This window comes from Oryx dammah, unplaced genomic scaffold (assembly GCF_014754425.2).
Source record: "Oryx dammah isolate SB20612 unplaced genomic scaffold, SCBI_Odam_1.1 HiC_scaffold_11, whole genome shotgun sequence".
Taxonomy (NCBI): Eukaryota; Metazoa; Chordata; class Mammalia; order Artiodactyla; family Bovidae; genus Oryx; species Oryx dammah.
This window is the reverse complement of record NW_024070195.1, coordinates 18,540,951-18,562,948: the sequence shown is the minus strand read 5'-3', so window position 1 is coordinate 18,562,948 and position 21,998 is coordinate 18,540,951. Positions and strand designations below refer to the sequence as shown.

Genomic DNA, 21,998 nt, shown 5'->3' with positions numbered 1-21,998 from the left:
GTAAGTCGCTCAGTTGTGTCTGACTCCTTGTGACGCTATGGACTGTAGCTCACCAGGCTCCTCTGTCCATGGAATTCTCCAGGCAAGAATACAGGAGTGAGTAGCCATTCCCTTCTCCAGGGGATCTTCCTGACCCAAGAATTGAACCCAGGTCTCCTGCATTGCGGGAAGATTCTTTACTGTCTGAGCCACCAGGAAAGCTGGAACAAATTATATCCTTAGCTTATTCATGGGCAACTCTTGCCCCTCTCATCAGGCCTAACTGAGGAGGAGCAAGGCAAATTCTATCATCACCAACTGTAACATCTCTGCCTTATCGTGGTACTTTAAAAAAGTTGACTATAAAAAACAGCTTTATAAATGGAGACATCTTTCCTTGGAACATCTTTCCTGTTTCAATGTTCTATTTTCTTCTCTGATAAAAAGGAAATTGACAGTGATATTTTTTAACCTAGTTTCCCTTTAGCCGGTTCTGTCAAGTGATTAGTTAATTTTATTAGTGACTTAAGTGCATTAGGAGAATTATTTCTATTTAAACTTATTGAAATAATTCTTTGATTAAATGAAGGTTGCCTTTGAAATGTGAATGCTCAGCTTCCCCATCTCAATTTTTTTTAGGTTATAAATATGAGTTTTCATATACAGTACTAAGTTTTCATAAGGTACACAAATGAACTGTGTCTAATACTTTGAGCATCTTGTTAAAATAGACACACAATATACTTTTCTTCTCTTTAGTAGGGGTAGTTTTCCATTATAGTAAGGCTTGATATTTATGTGTCTTACATTTGTGGACAAGTAAAATATTCTAGAGAGTAAGAAGGATGCATTCTGTCTACATATGTTTTCATCTTACATATGGTAAAAAAAAAATGCTCTCCCCTTTCCATACCATGTCCATAATTGCTGAATCTTCCTGCTCATGGCAGTAATTTTTAGACTTTGTGATGCCACCCGTTAGTGAGCCATGGGAGCAATTTGGTGGTTGCAAGTATTTTAAAAAGTGAAATGGAACAGAATAGGAAATATCAGAGTGCATTATATGTGGGAAGGTTAAGTAAAGTACTCCTTGACATTTTGCTTTAATTATATATTTACACTTTCACATGTGAATTGAGGTAAAGAAATTGATAAGCATTGACTTCAGGGTTGTAGTCCAAGTTAAATGGAGCTAAATAATGGAACCACACAAAGTTAGGATTTTATGACAAAATTTTCATCTCCCTTATGGTGCAAGAATCCATGATACCCAGGATATTTGTTAGAACTTTCCACATTCCTGTTGAAAATGCTACTGTCTGACGAGTCACTATGGTTCAAAATGTCAGCATTCTTTTTTCTCATCCCTGTCTCTCTCACATTCTTGACCTCAGTTCTGGGTAATAATGATTCTCCCCTATATTATCCATCACAGCACGACCCCTGCCCCCCACCCCAACTGCTCTCTTCTTACTGCCCTTCCCTGGTTTCTTTCCCCTGTCTTGGGCTACTGTAGTAGCTTTCTTACCACCTCCAAACTTTCTGCTGCCCAATAAATTATCCTAAAATATCATTCTGAATGATCACGTCTATATGCAAAAACTTTCATAGCTCTCCTGCTACCTAGTAACTTCCAAACTTATTTGTTGCTTTTTAAGGGCCTCATGATCTAATGCTAGTTTACCTTTCCCATCTTCCTGAACTCCAGCCAACTGGAACTGCTCTTCATTTTTCTATATATGTCTCTCTCTGACTTGCATAACTTTTTCACATGGCTATCTCTTCCTGAACACATATTTTTAGTCTGTCATTTCCCTTTTATACTCCCAGTTCCTTAAATCCATAACCTTATCTCTTGGTCAAGTTTATGCCTAAATGTTGCTTTTTCTTGATTTGTTTCTCCAGGTAGAAAACATTCTTCCCACTGTTAGACTCTCATTGCATTTTACCTGTATCATTCTGAGGATGTGTTTAAGATACTTTGACTTTAGTTTTTCATATGCATGATTGCTCTGCCTTTGGATGAAATAATTTTCTCCCCCCACCAACCCCACCTCCTGTTTATCACAGTGTCTTGCAAGTAGTAGTCACTTAATACATATTTGCTGAGTAAGCTCTAAAGTGACACCTATCAAGTAGTGGATTTGTGGTCTACAAGGATTAAATCAGCTTCTAAAATTATCTCAGATGTGGAGAGAAGGGAACCCTCCTACACTGTTGGTGGGAATGCAAACTAGTACAGCCACTATGGAGAACAGTGTGGAGATTCCTTAAAAAATTGCAAATAGAAATGCCTTATGACCCAGCAATCCCACTGTTGGGCATACACACAGAGGAAACCAGAATTGAAAGAGACACATGTACACCAATGTTCATTGCAGCACTGTTTATAATAGCCAGGACATGGAAACAACCTAGATGTCCATCAGTAGATGAATGGATAAGAAAGCTGTGGTACATATACACAATGGAGTATTACTCAGCCATTAAAAAGAATACATTTGAATCAGTTCTGATGAGATGGATGAAACTGGAGCCGATTATACAGAGTGAAGTGAGCCAGAAAGAAAAACACCAATACAGTATACTAACACATATATATGGAATTTAGGAAGATGGCAATGATGACCCTGTATGCAGGACAGCAAAAAAGACACAGATGTGTATAGCGGACTTTTGGACTCAGAGGGAGAGGGAGAAGGTGTGATGATTTGGGAGAATGGCATTGAAACATGTATAATATCATGTAAGAATCGAAATGCCAGTCTGTCTGATGCAGGATATGACACGTTTGGGGCTGACGCGCGGGGATGACCCAGAGAGATGTTGTGGGGAGGGGGGTGGGAAGGGGGGTTCATGTTTGGGAACGCATTAAAAAAAATAAAAAATAAAAAATAAAATTATCTCAGATAGTCCCAGGAATTGTTCTTTATAGTGGAAGAAGAGTCATGGAAATCTGGGAAGAATGTTAGTCATCCTTTTACCTGCTTTCAGACGCCTTAAAACACTGGAAAAGGCTTGACATAGTGGTCCTTCCTGACCCAATCACTCATGTCATTAGCAGTGAGTCAGTAACATGACATCCTTAAGCATCAGGATAATGTATCAGTAGCCTGGCTGACAGCTGTGCCTGCTGCAAGACTTTAGTGTTGTTTCTAACCTGAACCTTTTGTGTTTTGAATAGTTGTTTTCAAGGTGTTCTTCCTAAATCGGTAGCATCATTACCTGGAGCTTGTTAGAAATGCAAATCTCTGCCCAATCCCAGATCTATTGATCACATGATCTGGCATGAGGATCAGAAATCTATGTTTTGTCAAGTCAGCCAAGGAATTCTTTTTTGTTGTTCAGTTGCTCAGTTGTGTCTGACTTTGCGACCCCATGGACTGCAGCATGCCAGGCTTCCCTGTCCACCATCTCCTGGAGTTTGCTCAAACTCATGTTCATTGAGTCAGTGATGCCATCCAACCATCTCAACTTCTGTAACCCCTTCTCCTTCTGCCTTCAATCTTTTCTAGAATCAGGGTCTTTTCCAGTGAGTTGGCCCTTCGCATCAGGTGGCCAAAGTATTGGAGCTTCAGCTTCAGCATCAATCCTTCCAATGAATATTCGGGACTGATTTCCTTTAGGATTGACTGGCTTGATCTCCTTGCAGTCCAAGAGACTCTCAAGAGTCTTCTCCAGCACTGCAGTTCGAAGGCATCAGTTCTTCAGCACTCACCCTTTTATATTGTCCAGCTCTCACATCCATACATGACTGCTGGAAAAACCAGAGCTTTGACTGTACAGACATTTGCAGGCAAAATAATGTCTCTGCTTTTTAATATGCTGTCTAGGTTTTCTAGAATTCTAGAATTTTCAAGGAATTCTGATGCATGCTAAATTTTGAAAACTGATTTAGAACTCTCTCTTTTCACTTACTCCCCCATCACCCCCGCCAACTCTCTCTGTACCTTGCATGAGTTCCCAACACCAACACCACCTTGAAAAGAGCCCTGAGTCAACCATCTCTAGTCATGGGCAATTATGCATCAGAAGAACAAAAACAACAAACCAACCAACCAGACAACATCCCCAACAACAGTATTGCAGCTATACCAAGAATAAAGAGGGCCAAAATTTATAAACTAAAATTAGACAATAGCTAATTAACCTATTCTATTATTCACCAGAATTTTTAAAGTTGCCAGAAAACCTCTTCAGAATCCTCCTTAATAATCCTTCATAAACCTTGATTCCTTCATGCAATGCCATTTAAGATAAATTGCCTCTCACTCAGCATTTAAAAAAGCTTATTCCCTAGTTGTATGACTGAGCTCTGTTTTTCACTGCTAGTTTGCAGACTCTCAGCAGCATTTTAAATTGGGCAGGCTTTTGTAAACTTGCTGAGGGGTTTAATTTGCAATTAATTTCATTGCTACTACAGGGAAATGTAGTCTTAGTTCCAAAAATTCAACTCACAAAGCATTGGAATGTGGCAGATCGGTGCATTGGGAACTTACTGTGCTGGGAACAGATACTGTGCCTTATCAAGTTCTGCAGTTCCTATTTCTGATACAAAAAATTAGTACCAAAGTGTAAGTCTTTCACCGAGAATCTTAAGGAAACATGAGTAGAACTGGCTGGGCAATAGTCTATGACAGGATTGTTTTTCTTAGGGGCAGAGAGATGCTGACTACCTCTTCAATATTTCCCCTGGAGTAATTTCACTCTTGTAATTTCCCCCTTTATATATATATATGTATGTATGTGTATATATATATATATATATATTTAATCTTTTAATTTGATTTATTAGGGTCTCTGACAGGGGTGACGTTTTCAGGTCTTTTTAGTTACTTTCACCTGAGGTTTTTCAAAGAGGGAGAAAATGAGAACCAATTGGACATCTGAGGTGTTAATAGAAGATGTGTTACTTTCCTAACTACTTTACCTTGACTAGCTCTCGCTTCCCATTTTATTTTCCTCATAACATTTATCTCTATCAAAATGGGTGTATTTTCTAACTTGATTATTGTTTTTCTTCTGCACTATCATATAAAGTTCATGAGCACAGGAACTTTGCCTATGCCATTTTCTACAGCTTTTCTAGAATTTAGAAGATGCCAAACCCATAGTAAATGATCAGTAACTATTTTTTAATTAATGCAGTGGTCTTCTCTAATGGCTCAGATGATAAAGAGTATGCCATTTAAGGCAATAGCTCTACTTGAGTCAGATGTAAATTTCATGACATACATATACTGTGTTTGTTTGGACAACAAAAATGTTCCTCCATAGAACTGGTAATAGTCATGGCTCTGGAATTTCACTTTTAAGAGAAATTTGGAACAATAATGTAGTTGAAATTGAGGACTAGGTATTGTTTTGAAGTTTCATTTGCATAAAATTACATTATTTATGTACTAAGATTTCTTGATTGAAGATAATAAGATAGATATACATTATGAGTGTAGATTAAAGCCACTTGCTAAGCAGCCCTTTGTCTCTATTCCTGGGAGTAGTCAGATCAACTAGAGGTTGCTTGCAAGAGATATATGTTCTAGTTACACAAACAGATAAAACATACATGATTCTAAGTTCTCCATCAGTCAGTTCAGTTCAGTTCAGTTGCTCAGTCGTGTCCAACTCTTTGCAACCCCATGAATTGCAGCATGCCAGGCCTCCCTGTCCATCACCAACTCCCGGAGTTCACCCAAACTCATGTGCATTGAGTCGGTGATGACATCCAGCCATCTCATCCTCTGTCATCCCCTTCTCCTTCTGCCCCCAATACCCCCAGCATCAGAGTCTTTACCAATGAGTCAGCTCTTCGCATGAGGTGGCCAAAGTATTGGAGTTTCAGCTTTAGCATCAGTCCTTCCAATGAGCACCCAGGACTGGTCTCCTTTAGGATGTACTGGTTGGATATCCTTGTAGTCCATGGGACTCACAAGAGTCTTCTCCAGCACCACAGTTCAAAAGCATCAATTCTTCAGTGTTCAGCTTTCTTCACAGTCCTCAGCTTAAATGATAAAGACAAGTATATGAAAATCTCCTAACTTAAATGGTACATAAACCTGCAGTTTATTAAATAGATGCTGAGAAGTATGTAACTAAATCCAATACCTTTCATGATAAATCTTTTAGCAATGTATCAATAAAGGGAAACATTTTAATCTGATAAGCACACCTACCAAGCCCTACAGCAAATGTCATAATACCAAGCTATTGAAAATGTTCCTTTAAATATTAAGCATAAGAATATCCCACATATCACCATCTCTATTCAACATCTTATTGGAGAACATAGCCAGTGCTATAAATCATGAAAAAAAAAATTAAAGTTGTAAGAAATGGGAAGGAAACTTTATTGCAAAGAAATCAAATAGTACCTTAAATTCTAAAAATAGCATAGTCCAATGTAGATCAATAGTAACAGAGGTTGGTGAACTGTTATCCACAAATTACTCTGGGTTGCAGGCATTCTCCATCATTAGGATCTATCACCTTACAGGGCCTGTATTCCTCTGCATGCGGATAACAGATGGGGAACAAGAGAGAGTAAGGTCACAGATGGGAGGTCTTTGTAAGCCAGACCTGGAATTGACCACATTCTGTTGACTAGAACACAATGATAGCTAGTTATATGGGAGCTTGGTAGATTTTGCCTAATTCTTTGGCTCGGAGGGAAAGAAATTGGGCTTTGATCCACACAAAGCAAATTTTACTGTGATGTCTGTTTGCAGTTTTATTATTAGATATATTACATGTGCATATCAGGGGAAAAAATTCTGTCCCTGTATGCTTGAAAGAAATAGAAACTTTACCCAGCTGACTACATTTGTATCAATTCTTCCATAAGACTCTGGTTCTAATTCCAACAGTAGCTGAGTATTCATGAGCAGGTGAATTAGTGTGTGGGCCATGTTGTCTGTTTCAGAAAGAAATGAAAGCTACTTCTGTTTGACAGTCACCATGTATAGATTTTTTTTGTTGGACATTAATTTCACAGTGGCAAAAACATAGATAAATGTGTTGCTTTGATTTCTTTTTTAATGTACTGAGAGCACATTTGCAGAGTGAAACCGTATGGTAACTGTCTTGCCTTTACTACTGAATGAATTAGCTTGTGATAGTGTTTCCTGAGCTAATGAGGCAAACATTTTCTTGGATTCAGCTGAAGAAGAAGTCCTTATTACTGTCACTTCAAGGATAGGGAGAGCAGTGAGCATAACATTATCAAAATTTGCTGAAGCAACCAGTGTACTTAGGGAGATAAGTTTTTCAAGAATACCCATATTGAACAGTGAGAATGTACAATTGTCACTTTGTGGTAGTAACTAGAAAACTTCATGAGCAATTTACAAAACCTTGTTAGAATGAGAAGGAGAGAAGAAAATGATAAGATATATAGCACAGTGAGATAGTCTCTATAAATCCTTGGAAGTAGGAGGTTGTTTGTTTAAAAAGATATTAGAGATTTTGAACCTATTATTTAATCTCTGGGTAGCTTATTTTTCTCATATTTGAAAATAAGGTGTTGAGTGGAAAAAAAAAAAACCTATGTGATCTTTTCTAGTTTTAGCATTGCATAACTCTAGGACAGTGTTCCAGTTAATAAAGAGACTCAAAGAACAAAAATACAGGAGTTGCTATGTTACTTATAAATAGATTGGTTCATTAAGGCTGTAAGATTGGGGGATGGAAACATTACATCTACAAATCCTCTATTTGAAATTGAATCAGAACGTGGCAATTTTGCTCTGCTGGCACAGAGGTAAGAGTTCAGGGCCACAAAGCAGCTGATTAGTATCCAAGAAAGGGGGTTTCCGCCTCTCAGTGAATGAGGGAAATACAGAAAAGGAGACCCCAAGTCTGTGTGCAACTTTCCCTTAAGTAGTCCACCAACTCTTAAGCTGCACTTGTACGGTGAATCTCAAAGAGACCCCACAGAAAATAACAGCTAGGAGTCAAAAGACCTGAGACTTCAGCAATAATTAAGTACTGGGAAAAAATGGGTTCAAGTTTGTGTCCCTCAGGGTAAACACCTTGGTAAATCCTCTGGTCTTAATATTGGGACTCCAGAAGCTCTAGAAGTATTGGCCACAGTCCAAAAGTAAAGCAAAATTTTTAGGAGTCAGTGTTGCACTCCAGTAATAATGGGAAACTAAAGCGTCCCAGCACTAATAAAACCTAAAACAGATGCTTGTCAGGATCAAATTATCTATTCCTATGTTAGGTAAAGAGCCTCTTGATGAAAGAGAAAGAGGAGAGTGACGAAGTTGGCTTAAAACTCAGCATTCAGAAAACTAAGATCATGGCATCCGGTCCCATCACTTCATGGCAAATAGATGGGGAAACAATGGAAACAGTGAGAGACTTTATTTTTCTGGGCTCCAAAATCACTGCAGATGGTGACTGCAGCCATGAAACTAAAAGACGTTTACTCCTTAGAAGAAAAGCTATGACCAACCTAGACAGCATATTAGAAAGCAGAGACATTACGTTACCAACAAAGGTTCGTCTAGGCGATTTTAAATCATTAGTCATTAGGGGTATGGATAGAATTTAAGTCAAGTAGATTAAATTTATCTGAAAATTCAGATTTTTGATTTGAAATACTATTAGTTTATTCTTTGCTTCCAGACCATTTTGGATGATATTCTGTTTTAGTATTCTGTTCTCAACTGCTTCAGTAGTTCACTAGAAGCTCTCTATCACTAGTGAGCATTCAAAGTTCTCCCAGCTTGTGAAAAAATAATTTGTAATCATTTTGTAAAAGAATATTAACCAATTTCATCAGACTATTTTAAGCTATTTCTAAGACATATATATATATTTAAAATAATTTCATTAATTTGTTAATGGATACAGTGACTAAAAGATATGAATTATGACATCAAAAACATAAGCCCCATGGTAACTACAAAGCAAATCTATAGTAGATACACAAAAGATAAGCAGAAAGAAATTTATACATACCATTACAGAAAATCATCAAATCACCAAGTTAGAGAATAAGAGAGGAAGAAAGGAAAAAATAAATTACATATCTGCCAGAAAACTATGGGGTTAATATGTCTGTATAAGCTGATAATTACTTTGAATGTAAATGGATGAAGTTCTCCATCAAAGTGGCAAAAACAAAAAACAAGACCCTACTGCATGCTGCTTACAAGAGACTCACTTCAACTTCAGCTTTAAGTAAATGGATAGACTGAAAATGTAGGGATGGAAAAAGATATACCAGGCAAATGAAAGACAAAAGAAAGCAAGTATAGCTATACTTATGTCAGACAAAGCAGACATTTCTCAAAGACTAAAAAAAAGTAAAGAAGGTCAATGTATGATAATGGGGTCAGTTCATCAAGAGAAGACATTTGTAAATGTTTATGTACCCAACATAGGCACATCTAAATATATAAAAGACCCTGATGCTGGGAAAGATTGAAGGCAGGAGGAGAAAGGGATGACAGAGGATGAGATGGTTGGATGGCATCACTGACTCAACAGACATGAGTTTGAGTAAACTCTGGGAGTTGGTGATGGACAGGGAGGCCTGGCGTGCTGCAGTCCATGGGGTTGCCAGGAATCAGACATGACTGGACAGAACTGAAGAGACCTGAAGGGAGAAATAGACAGCAACATAAAATAGGTGACTTCAAAACTCCACTCTGAATCATGGATAAATCATCCAGATAGAAAGTCATAGGAAATATTGAACTTAAACTACACATTTGCCAGATGAACTTAATGGACATTTAACTCTAGTTTTATTTAAAATCTAGAAAAATTTGCATTTCTAGTTATCTTTATATTTGTACTTCTAAATTAAAAAAATATCTTTGTCCCTGCTTCATTTAACTCTTTATAAAAATATCAATTATAAAATTCTATTTTGTCAGAACACATATTATTAATATTACTCTGTCACTTTTGTTTCTGTCTTTAGATCTACTATTAAACCTACATGGTATATTTTTTAAACCAATGTAATCCATTGTTTTATTTATAGAAGTGTTTTAGGCTATGAATTTTCCTTTGATCAATGCTTTAAATGTAGTCAGAGTCTGATATATACTATACTCATTATTCTCATTCTTTAAAATTTTGGAGACTTTGGACAAGGTTTATTTAGGCATTTCTTAGTTGGATGAAACTCATCTGTAAGAAAGGGTCATGGATATTCCATTTTCTGAGTTCTTTCAAATTCAAATTCTAATTCTAATTCTGTGGCCTAAATACTTAAAAGATAGCATGGATGAATATAAAATTATTAGTTCAAACTTTCCTTTCTTGTTCTTCATATAATGTTACCTTATTCTGTCCTTGCTTTGCATATTGATTTTGAGAAATATAATTCTAGTTAAATCCTCTTGCCCTTGTAAATTTTTTTTTTTTTTTCTGGAGGACCTGAGGATTTTTAAATTTCTAAATTTGCATTTACTAAGTTTTACTGAGATAAATTTTAGAATTGGACTTTCTAGATCAAATTTCCCAGAATTTAGCTCTTTCAATATTTAAGCTCAGGTCTTCTTTTATTTTTGGAAGATTTTCTTGAATTATAGTCTAAAATAATAGTTCTATTTTACTGCATCATCTTTTTTCTTTACGATCTCCACTTATACCTATGTTGACTTTTCATTGCCTGTTTTTAAATTTCAGCTGATTTCTCTATGACTCCTTTTACTTCTTTTTTTAAAAAAAACTTCCAAATTCTCTTTGTTGTTTTCTTACTTTAATGCTCCTCATTAAATTTTCATTCAAATCCGTTGTGAGTCTTACATAGACACCATATAATTGAGCTTCCTTTGTGATATGCTGTTACCTTCCTCTATTGGTTTCCTGAAATCAATGAACTCTTGTTTCACTTCTTCTTGTTTTAGCCCCCATTTTGGTTCTTAGATTTGGGGTTTTTAATTTTATGTGTCTTTTTGTATCTTCAATAGTTTGAGGATAAATAATTCAATTTTGCTTGTTGGGTTACACTTTTTTCAAATTCATGATAATTTATTTGGGAGAATTTTATCAGTTTGACATTTAAAATTTTAATCAACTGTTTTTTTTTAATAGTAGATTTGTTTAGAAGAAAATGGCACATATCTATATATTTGATTGAATTGGCTGATTATAGTTTTTCCTCTAGATTTCTTGTCCAAGTTTGCCATCTTCTGTCAGAGTAGAAGACTGCAGTTTATAGGTGGCTTGGGGGCATGGCTGGGAGGGACAGTAGGGTGTAGTGTTGTGTGTAGGATTTTTTTTTTTTAATATTGTCTGGAAAGATCCTAAAGTGACTCCACCCATCTCCCCTCACCAGTCTCCAATGGACGTGTCTTTCTCTTTTTTCTTCTAAAATGTTTCAAGATTGTCTCCTTAAACACTGCATTCAATTTCAAGTTCCTTCCCTGTAGTTAGTGCCCTGATCTTCCAGTAGTCTTTAATCAGTATCTTATTACCGAGGATGATTTTAGCTTAATTAATACCCTCTTCTATGTTCTGCCTACTTTTTCTAGGTTTTCTTCTTTCTCTCCTTCTGCTGTCCCTCACCTTCAACTTTCTGAATAGATGGGAGATTTAGAGAAAACTTCGCTCAAGTTTGATATTTGTTTTTCTAAATGCAGACAATTTGTAGTGGTTTTTACCTTATGCGTATGCTAGAAGTGTGATAATTGTACAGATATATTTGTGCTTATTGATCTTTGTAGGTTTCCTGGTGGATGTGTGGTAGGATTCATATTTAGGTAGCTGTGATTACTTTGACTTTCCAGAACCAGCACTCATAACCACTGTTGTTGCTCAGTTGTGTCCAACTCTTTATAAACCCACGGACACTAGACTCCTCTGTCCATGGAATTCTCCAGGCAAGAATACTGGAGTGGGTTGCCATTTTCTTCTCCAGGGGATCTTCCCCACCCAGAGATCGAACCCTCATCTCCTGTATTGGCAGGTGAATTCTTTATCACTGAGCTACCAGGGAAACCCTCATAACCACTATGTCCCTCATGAACATTGTCCCTTTAGATTTTGCTCACAGTGTCTCTTTTGATGGGCTCTGATATAATATTTTGAGCTCTGTCTATGAAACTGGAGAAATTGCATAGGTGTGAGGGTGTATTTGTTTTCCCCATTGTCTCTTTTCAGGAATACATGCAAAGTTGCTTCCTTTGTAAGCTTCGGACAAAACACTACACCAAAATACACAAGCACATAAGAAAGCAGACGATACCGATTAAAGAAATCTCTCCAGTTCAGAACCCACATGCAAATCTCACCTACCAGTTCAGAAATATCCAGAGACTTCTGGATGCTAGTTTAGGCTGATGCTGGGCCCCTGTGGTACAGAATCATGAACTTCACCTGACTGTGTGACAGATGGCTAGAATGTGGGGGGATTAGTGAAAGTCTCATAGAAAAGTAACCTGGGTTTTTTTTTTTTTTTCAAAGTAAATAGGAAAGGAACAGGAAAAGCTCTTTAAAGCAGAAGTTTTACTTGATCAAAATCATGAAGGTATTAAATGTTTGAGTTGTTTGCACAGGTAATCTTAAGTGGCTTTAACACACATGTTTGAGAGTGTGTTGGCAAGGGGTCAGTCTAGGGGGAAGAAGTGATGAGTGATGGGGTGGAACAGTGGCTGGAGTCAAATTTGAAGGACTTTGCTTGCCATGTGACTCATTCATAAAGAATAATATGATTAAGAGTGGCCTCTTTTACTAAGAAAAATAAAGAAAATTCAACACCTGCTGGTGAAGCTGATCGATTGTTGAGAAGATACATTTGTCACTTGTAACACAAACTGTTTTCAGGGGGAAACCAAAAATATATCAGATAAGTTTATTTTCAGAACTATAGCCTCACCAGTGGCTATTAGTTCATTGTTTTCAAAAGCTGGTTGATAAAGTAGAAGAGTTTATTTAAAATATTGGTTTAAGGATATCAGAATGACCAGACACGTGCTTAGAGGAGTTTTCTCACTTAATCAAGAATCCTCCACTGAATGGTTATACATGTTCTCCAGTGCTGACATCTTCAGTTTTGTTTCAATGCCCAGCTTGATGTAGACACTAAAAGAATAATAAATAATAAATACATGTTGAAAAAAAGGGAGAAAAAAGAGAGAAAGAAAGGAAAGAAGGAAGAACTTCTCTTGGTAGAGCCAGATAAGTTGATTGTTCAGCCCATGGTTGTCACATGACAATCTTGCTTAAGATCCTTCCAGTGTGTTCATGCTTAAGAAATAGGTAGTTTATTTCGGTCAGGCAACAGCCCTCCACTCCATGTGCATGTAAGCCACGTGCTCAGTCACTCAGCTGTGTCCAGCTCTTTGTGGGCCTCATGGACTGTGGCCTGCCAGGCTCCTCTGTCCATGGGATTTCCCAGGCAAGAATACTGGCATGGATTGTCATTTCCTCCTCCAGGGGCTCTTCCTGACCCAGGGATATAACCTGCATCTCCTGCACTGGCGGGAGGCTGCTTTACCTCTGAGCCTCCTGAGAAGCCTCCACTTTTAACTAAAATGTAAACACACCTGAGAGCTGTTAAACCTTATCAACCAATGAAATATATAGATAATTAGTAGATAATAACAAAATGGGGCTGGAGATAGGTGCTGAAAGTTACCTTCAGATCCTCTGACTCAAGGATAGGGCATTTCATTTCACAAGGGCACTGGTGAGAGAGGCTGAAAGGATCCAAGGACAGACATCTCTTTGTTTTTTTTTTTAGCATTTTTTCCATCTGGGGCACGGTTAAAATAATGCCTCTTATTCAAGCTCTGAAATAATCTCAAAAACAATAAAAATATAAAAGTCCTGTCCTCAATTCTTTCCAGAGAACACTCTGGGGACAAAGTTAGAAATAAAGCAAAGTTTAACCAGAGTTAAATGATGACTTTATTCAAAGAGGGTTAATAAATTGTTTTGATACTCACTAGCTACCCATAAACATGAAACTTGGGGTTTTTATTTGAAATTGAACACATCAGAGCCTACAGTGAAGAAGGCAGTACTTAACTTTGTGTTTGACGTGTTTTTCCATACTTAGTCCATACAAATACTCTTGTTTCAGTTTTTAGATGTTAAGGCTATTCCTCAAAATACAGAGTTCAGTCATTCCAAAGTAGGCTGATAATCTGATTTTTAAATATTGGACCATATGGAATTTTGTCTAGTTAACTGTGTGTGTCTGGAAGCAGAGTAGCTCTGTGAAGGGGTGTTACCCTTAGCGGATAAACACAGAACTCAGAACTGTGGCCTGAACATCAGAATACCTGTGAGTAAATCATGGAGGGAATTGGTAGTGGTGATAGTTCATGGCCAGCTACTTTCTTAGTACTAGAAAAGCACCATTGCCGGGTGAGAAAAAAGCTCAATATATATACTGCCTTTAGTTGTTGATGGCAAGCGGCCCATAACTCCTCTGTCTATCCCTTTCCTATCCACCCCGGCCCTCATCTCTCTTCCTAAGGGAGAAGTAGGATATAGCCTGGTGATGTTTAGAACAAATTCACTGTTTTCTTTACTACTTATGATCAGATGGTGAGTATACGTTGTCGCTTCAGTTCTTGACTAAAGGAAGTTGATTTGGGGGATGAGGGAAACCTAGGACACGAAAAAGGTATAGGGGTTGTGTGGTTTCCTTCCGAATTCCCTTTTTCAGTTATTCATAAAGCACGGGAAAAAAAAAACAATATTCCAGATGAATTTTACACAATTGAAAATATTATGAAGCAATCAACAAGATGGTCACCAAATGACTCTGGTTGTGGGCGATGCAGCCGACCATTTGTGTGTATGCATGTATGTGAAAGAGGGAGAGAGAAAAAGAGAGGGAGGGAGAGAGAAAGAGGCAAGACATCTATTTCTGGACTGTCAGGGTAATGGTTGTCACCCAGGAAATGAAAGCTTGTCTTACGCTGCCTGTACTGCAGATTTGGTACTTAACAGTGTCTGACACTTAGGCTGTTTGTAACTGTGCCTCCACTTCAGAGATAAAATCCCATTGGGTTCAATACCTGCTTTCCCCTTTGACCACCGAGGAGGAGCTTTTTAGCTTCCTCAGAGGCTGCATTATTGCTCTGGACAGCCTCTTGTAGTGAGATGTAACCCAGTTTCGTGACATTGCTTTTATTCAGTCTACTCAGAAAATCATGGTATGGTTTCTGTTCTCTCTCTTTTCTTTTCTTTACCTCTCTCAATGCAGGAAAAAAAAAAATGATAAAGTTATAGAATTAATGGGCACTGAAAAGATGGAGAGACTGAGATCATAAGTTACTAAACCAATTTTCTTGCCATAAGGGTGTAATTCAGTGATTTTTTTATAAATGTGATTCAAGCTGTGGCTTTTCTGAAAGATCAGAAGTCACATTATGAAAAAAGGAGAGGTGGATCATAACTTCATAACTAAGAATCATCCAGATGACCCTGCTTTCACTGGTAAGATTTATATAATTTTAGTGACTCTAATTCTTGAGAGAAATTTATTTGTAAAATACTTAGCTGGAAAACAAAACAAAAGAGGAACCCAGGACACTTAAACAAATGAGACAGTTACCTAGCTCTGTCTCTGAATGTCAGAAACAATAGGAAATCTTTAGAATATGGGTTGTGTGTGTTCTGAGCAGAATACGGGGCTTTGAGTTGGAAAATCGAATTGTGTGACCTTTAGACATGGAATGTAACCTCTTTTGTTTTTAATTTGGCTTTATGTTCATTTGGTCAAAAATCAATCATGTTGGTGCAAGAAAAATTTTAAAGTGATAAATGACAAGCTTATGTTATATTTTTGAAGTCAAGAGAGTTAAGAGTTGGCTGCTTTGGGTTCTCAAGGTGGTCTTATACCTCAGAGCGGGCCCCTGCTAACATCCTAGAATGCATCTCTTTTACAAAAGACCTGGGTTTAAAAACTGGCTGACTTTGTAGTTTTGAATAAATTACTCAATGTTGATGAATTTGGGTATCTATAAAAAGAAAATTTTAGGCACTGCTTCTGCCTATAACCATTTTAATCTCATGGTCACAACATGGGTTTGCAGTTAGACAATTAAACTCAGCATAAAATTGGATTCTGGTTTTGAACACATTGCTATACAGTTTTAGGTTTCAGTATCATTAACTGCAAAATTAAATATTAGGTGCTTCATGCCTAAGACCAGTTTGGCTTCAATGTTTGCATGATATGGCTTCCTGTGCACACCTCCATAGCCCTTTTTTCAATGAGCTCTTTTGAGAGAAACTTTCCTTCTGATGAGTGCTTCCAGTGCCAGTTCATGCATCTGTAAGAAAAAAGTAAGCCAGACACTCTGTTATTATTCATACTGCAGGAAACCCTGAGAAAAGCTCAATGAAAGGAATGGCAGCCTAAAATTAAAGATCCATTGGGTGTGTGTGGTGTGTGTTTTTAACACATAGTTCTTTCCCCCTTGTTATCAGTAAACTTGATGACTAAGAGTGTATCCAACTGCACAAATATAGAAAGAAAAGTTGGAATTAGTGTAAAACAAGATGGTAAAAACCATTCATAAATACAGAGATTCTATAAATAATGATGCTGCTGAAACAGTTTGTAAAGATTACTCTGATGTTTCTAGGTACCATCTTTTGAGCTACTACTGGGCTTACTGATGCTTTGTTTGAGACTGTGTCAAAAGTAATCCTACATAGCTCTTCAGACTCTGGTCTTAGCTTTCTGATTTATCTTCTTCTTCTTCTTTTTTTAAAATATATGTATGTGTAGTCATATGTCAATATATGTATGTGGAGAAGGCAATGGCACCCCACTCCAGTACTGTTGCCTGGAAAATCCCATGGATGGAGGAGACTGGCACGCTGCAGTCCGTGGGGTCCCTAAGAGTCAGACACCACTGAGCGACTTCACTTTCACTTTTCACGTTCATGCATTGGAGAAGGAAATGGCAACCCACTCCAGTGTTCTTGCCTGGAGAATCCCAGGGATGGGGGAGCCTGGTGGGCTGCCGTCTGTGGGGTTGCACAGAGTCAGACACGACTGAAGTGACTCAGCAGCAGCATGAGTAGTCATGGTTTGAGTTGGGTGAACAAACAATGAAGGGAAATCCTAAACAGCTAAATCTTTTAATATTAAAACCTTCTGTATGTTCAGCACTTTCCAGTTTACTAACACTTTTGAGTGCTAGTCTTTCCATAGGACACAGTAGTAGATTTATTTATTTATTTAATGGATGGCAAAATTAAAAATGAGAGAAATTAGATGGCATTTAAAACCATGTTGCAAAAATAAGAGTAAGACAATAAAAATAACAGCAGTAAGAACAGTATGTTAACTGAATGCTTCCTGTGTGTTTGATGTTCTTCTGAGCCTTAATCCTTACCACAACCTGGAACAGTGTTCATCAGAAGATGTAAGTGGGGATAGGGGCACTTCAAGCACAGGGAGAAGGCTGTGAAAAGTTTTTAAACAAATAGGCAGGTGCTGGGAATGAGGATAATAGTCAGAGTGGAGGATAAGGCTGAAACAGAAGCAGGGCGGGATCATGGAGCACCTCCTATGAGGTGCTGAGGAGTTTAGATTTTACAGGGACAGGGACAGACGTGCTTTTTGTGAACAGTTGGTTAGTAAAGGCTTTTGGCTTTGTGGGCCATATGGTCTTTGTTGCTAGTACTGAGCTTTACTGTGGTAGCACAAAAGCAGCCACAGACAATACATAAACACATGTGTGAGACTGTGTTTCAATAAAATTTTATTTAGAAAAACAATGGCAAGTGAGCAGAGTATGGCCAATGAGCTGCTCTTTGTTGACCCCTATTCTAGAAAACTGTGAAAGACTAAACTTTTAAAGGCAATTAAAACATGAGACATGCATTGCTTCTTCCAAAAGGTCTTCCTCACCTGATGTCAAATACAATGATTAAATTGAACCACATATCAATTATTTCCCCCACTCTGTCAAGGAGAAATGATTCCACAGGAATAAGAGCTAGGGCTTTCTCCTGCAAGAGTGAACATTGGTCCCTGGCTTGCCTGGGATAGGCTGCTTTATATCTGTTGCTCAGCATTATAACTAATAGTACCCCTTTCACCTTTACAAGTTGCCCTGTTGGGTAAGTTATGTATGGTGACCTTATTTTGACCCTAAGAAGAAGTTCATTTTATTTTATTTATTTATTTATTTTTGTGTGTGTACACATTTAGTTTTATTGTAACAAAGCAACTTGTACACTTTTAACATTTAAAACTGAGCATCATCTTTCCTTTCCAGTGAAACAAAAAGAAAAATTTAAAAATAAACAGGAACAAAATTACAATAGAGAATGTCAATTGCAAATAAGATCCTACAGGTTCTGCTGATTCTCCCATCGAGTGGCAGGACTCAAGTCATCATTAGGAGAGAATTTTATTTTAAAAGTGTCATCTTAAACTGCAAGGATGTCCGTTAAACATCACAATTAAACATGCCAAAGGAGAAGCCATGTTGTCAAAATGCCCACTTAACCCACCCAAACATCTCAAACCCACCCTTTGCTGACCTTCTATAACCCCATTTTTTTTAAGTTTTTTTTTTTCTTTTTTTAAACAAGAGAAAGTAGACAGATACATGTTGGTAAATGCTAACTGTCCATATTCACATAGAGACACAGTGTAATCTCTGAGCCCAATATACAGAGAAAGGAGGAAAAAAGCTAGAATTCTATGCACTACTACACAGGGGCCTAGCACCCTCCAGCTTCCAGCAGAGCTAAGGGAGCAGAAGGTTTTTCTTTTTTTTCCCACAGAGCATGGTGGTGTTGATTCCATAGTTTTTGTTGAGACAGGAAGGGATAAAAATGAATTTGGAACAGAAAGGGGAAGAGATTCTTGTCCCACTGAATTCTGCTCAAGGTATTCCCCCCCCCCCGCAAATAAGTTGTGAACCATGATATAAAGGAGAAAAGAGACCTCAAAAACAGGGCGACTGAGCACAAGAGGAGGAAAAAAAAAAAAAATAAAGACTGCAACTTGCTCCCAGGGACTGGAGAAAATTAAAAGTGGTTGGAATCCATCAGTGTTCCATTAGTCATCTTCTTCGTCTTCCTCTCCTTCCTCCCCCTCATCATCATCTTCATCTTCTTCACCTTCATCCTCATCCCCTTCTTCATCAATGTCTTCCAATCCTTCTTCCTCTTCGTCGTCGTCGTCATCCTCTTCTCCTTCCCCTTCCTCATCATCCATGTCAGGAACCAAGTAGAACTGTAATGGATTTGGCCAAATATCATCTTTGATGACCTCTCCTAACTCATCTGCCCCTGCATCAGAATGATCAGTAAACCAGGTGAAGAAGCTTTCTGGTTCCTCATGCTGTCTCTTCCTGCTGGCTTTATTCTGTGTTTGACTTGACCGTTTCGTCAGATCCTTTCCAGATTTCCATTTGATTTCAGTGGACTTTGAAGATGGATCACCACTCTCATTCAGATGAAATTCTTTGGAGAGAATTTTATTTTCGAAGTAAGGGTTTTCATCAAAATAAAAATCTATTCTGTAACCTGATTTAATGTCTTCAAATTCTGTCACTTCAACTCTTGTCAAATAATGCAGCGCCTCTTCATCCTCCTCCCCAAGCAGTGCAGACACTTGTGGATGGTTAACAAATGTTGTTACCCCAAAATTTGGGATTTTGGCGATCAATTCTGACCTCTTCTGAAAAAATGGTTGGCGGAGTTTGTTATAGTTCTGTTCTACTTTCAAAATCTCCTCACTGGCTTGTTCATTAAGTCTGTCTGTTTCATTTTGTACTTTATCAATATGTTCAATTGCTTCTTGCTGTTCTTTTTCTTCCTTCGGCAAGTTTGAAGAAGCAGATGCCTCGTCTGGCCTGGAGGCAGGAGTCGGCCTGGCTTTCTTCAGTTTCTTCACTTGGGGTGGAAGAGAAGACTGATGTTTGGGGGCCATGATGGGGGAAAAAGCCAAGAATCCTCCCAGGAGAAGAGAGAGGAACTGCGAGCTCAGAGAACTCAGAAGTTCATTTTAGAACTTCCACAAAGGGATAGGCATAGTCATAATCTTTTGTCGATGGTGTGATAGGTTGAGAACTTTACCATCTGGAGTGGAATCCTGGCTCTGCCCTTGTTCTCCGTGTGGCTTTGGGCTAATTGTCCATTTTCTCCCAAGTCAAGATTTCTTTCCTTGAAAATTGAGAGTGATAGATTCTTTCTATGTAATGAGGGCTATGTGAATATAATACAATGATATTCATAAAAGTTCATGGGGAAAACAATTTGTCCAGTATTGCCCATGGTGATAGGGCTTTGCACTCAGACAGAAAGGACATTACTGAGCATCCACAATTACCTTGCAGAATTTATTGCTTCTCTTTGAGCCTCAGATCCTCTTTGGAGCTAATAATACCAGCTCTTCAGAATTGTTGTAGTTATTAAAAGATAATATGTGTAAAATGTCAAGCACAGTCTATAGTTAGCACTTAATGAAAAAATGCGGTTTTAATTTTTTGATCAAAATATGATGATGATGATAATACTAACTTACTGAACAATTTTTATAGGCTTCTCTAGATGAAGTATATCTCCTGTGTGATCTTATATGGTTAATGCTAATGTCATCTGACTTTTGGGGCTCTGGTGCACTTTCAAATCCTTGATTTCCGGGGCCATTCTTTAGTCATGGCAGAGCTCCCTGTGATTTTTCATCAATAGGGAAGGCCAAATGAGATCGCTGCCTGAAGAAGCAGGGCTGGAAACACCATGCTATTTCTCTCCTACTGCTTTGCTTATACCCTTCCATCATGTTTGCTTGAAGGCCTGAAAATAATTGGTTGAAGCTGCTACTCACTTTTAGCCTTCTATCCAAGTTTGACAAGTATGTTCCTCCAAATAACATGCACTATAAATGGCTTGAATCTAATAAGCAGTTCTGTTTGGACATGCAATCTGTTGTCCTTCTTCCTTCCTTGAGAGGGAAATTACAATCTTCTAAGACTCTCCTTCCATTTCTATAGAATTTGGATGCTAATTTGAAAGCAGTCTCATAAAATGGAAGCAAACAGGCTAATTAGAAATATTTATGGGCCTGTTAGTGAATATATGTCTAATTGAAATAACAAGGCTCTCCCTGAAGGGGAAACATTACTTTGGTTGTAGGAATAATTAACTTGTGCTGTTACATTGAAAGAGGATAAAACCCTATCTCTCCTGATAAGATCCATTTTTACTTCATCAGACCAAAGTGTCTCCAAAAGGACTCATTAGTATTTTTATTATTAAATTTTAATTAAAAAAATCAAACTAGACTTTCACATGTCTTATTCCCCTGAGATAATCACTTTCAACTCTTTCAGTTGATTATTTTCATACTTACCACCATATCTCTAATAATAGGTTTGTATTATTCTTTTAAAATAATTTAAATTTTTTTAAACAGTGATATACAGGTATATAGTTAAAAGAATCAGGTATTTCCACATTGCCTGTTAGTAAAACCAGCATATCTGTGGCACACCTTATGTTTCTTACCTTCCTAGAGGAAATCACGTTTTACATTTACATCCATAATTCTATTTAACATGATACTATTACTACTTCTTGACTTTTAGCTTTAAAAATGATCTATTAACTTTGGATTCTGGAAGATGAGAATTTGGTTTTCTTTTATACAAATACCAGTCCCACTCTGTACATGGACCCTTTCTACTTTCCATCCTCTCAGTATAGTTTAATCATAATTTTGGATAGATTGATATTCTACATGTACATTATCACAACTATATTAAAGCTATTCATGCCTAAGCCATGTAATATACTTTGGTTATTTTTGCTATCCTGCATAATATTTAAAAATACATTTGACTGTTTTCTTTGAACTTAGTACTAATTCTATCCCAAACTCTGCACTTCAGTATGTAAATCTGTGGTGTATATGTTCTTTAAAATCTGACATTTTTCAATTTTCCTTCTGGAAGAAACATCTTCTGGAGCCTACTGGCACATTCTCATCTTAATAGTATTAATTAGTATCGTCATCCAGAGATTAATTACTAACATCATCCAGAGATTTTATTTCACCTCCTTTGTTTTCA

At 37.5% G+C, this 21,998-nt stretch overlaps 1 protein-coding gene across 1 annotated transcript; it reads right to left on the bottom strand.

The window, feature by feature from the left end:
• Positions 1–18,310: 18,310 nt before the first annotated feature.
• LOC120870306 (protein SET-like) lies at positions 18,311–19,858 on the bottom strand. The gene has a single exon (XM_040249920.1). The coding sequence runs from the start codon at positions 19,856–19,858 to the stop codon at positions 18,983–18,985; it is 876 nt and encodes a 291-aa protein (XP_040105854.1). The 3' UTR covers positions 18,311–18,982.
• Between the last annotated feature and the right edge of the window lie 2,140 nt (positions 19,859–21,998).

What these genes read in the sequence shown, in the direction of transcription:
- LOC120870306 (XM_040249920.1), bottom strand. Translation starts at nt 19,858, where the DNA reads ATGGCCCCCAAACATCAGTCTTCTCTTCCACCCCAAGTGAAGAAACTG.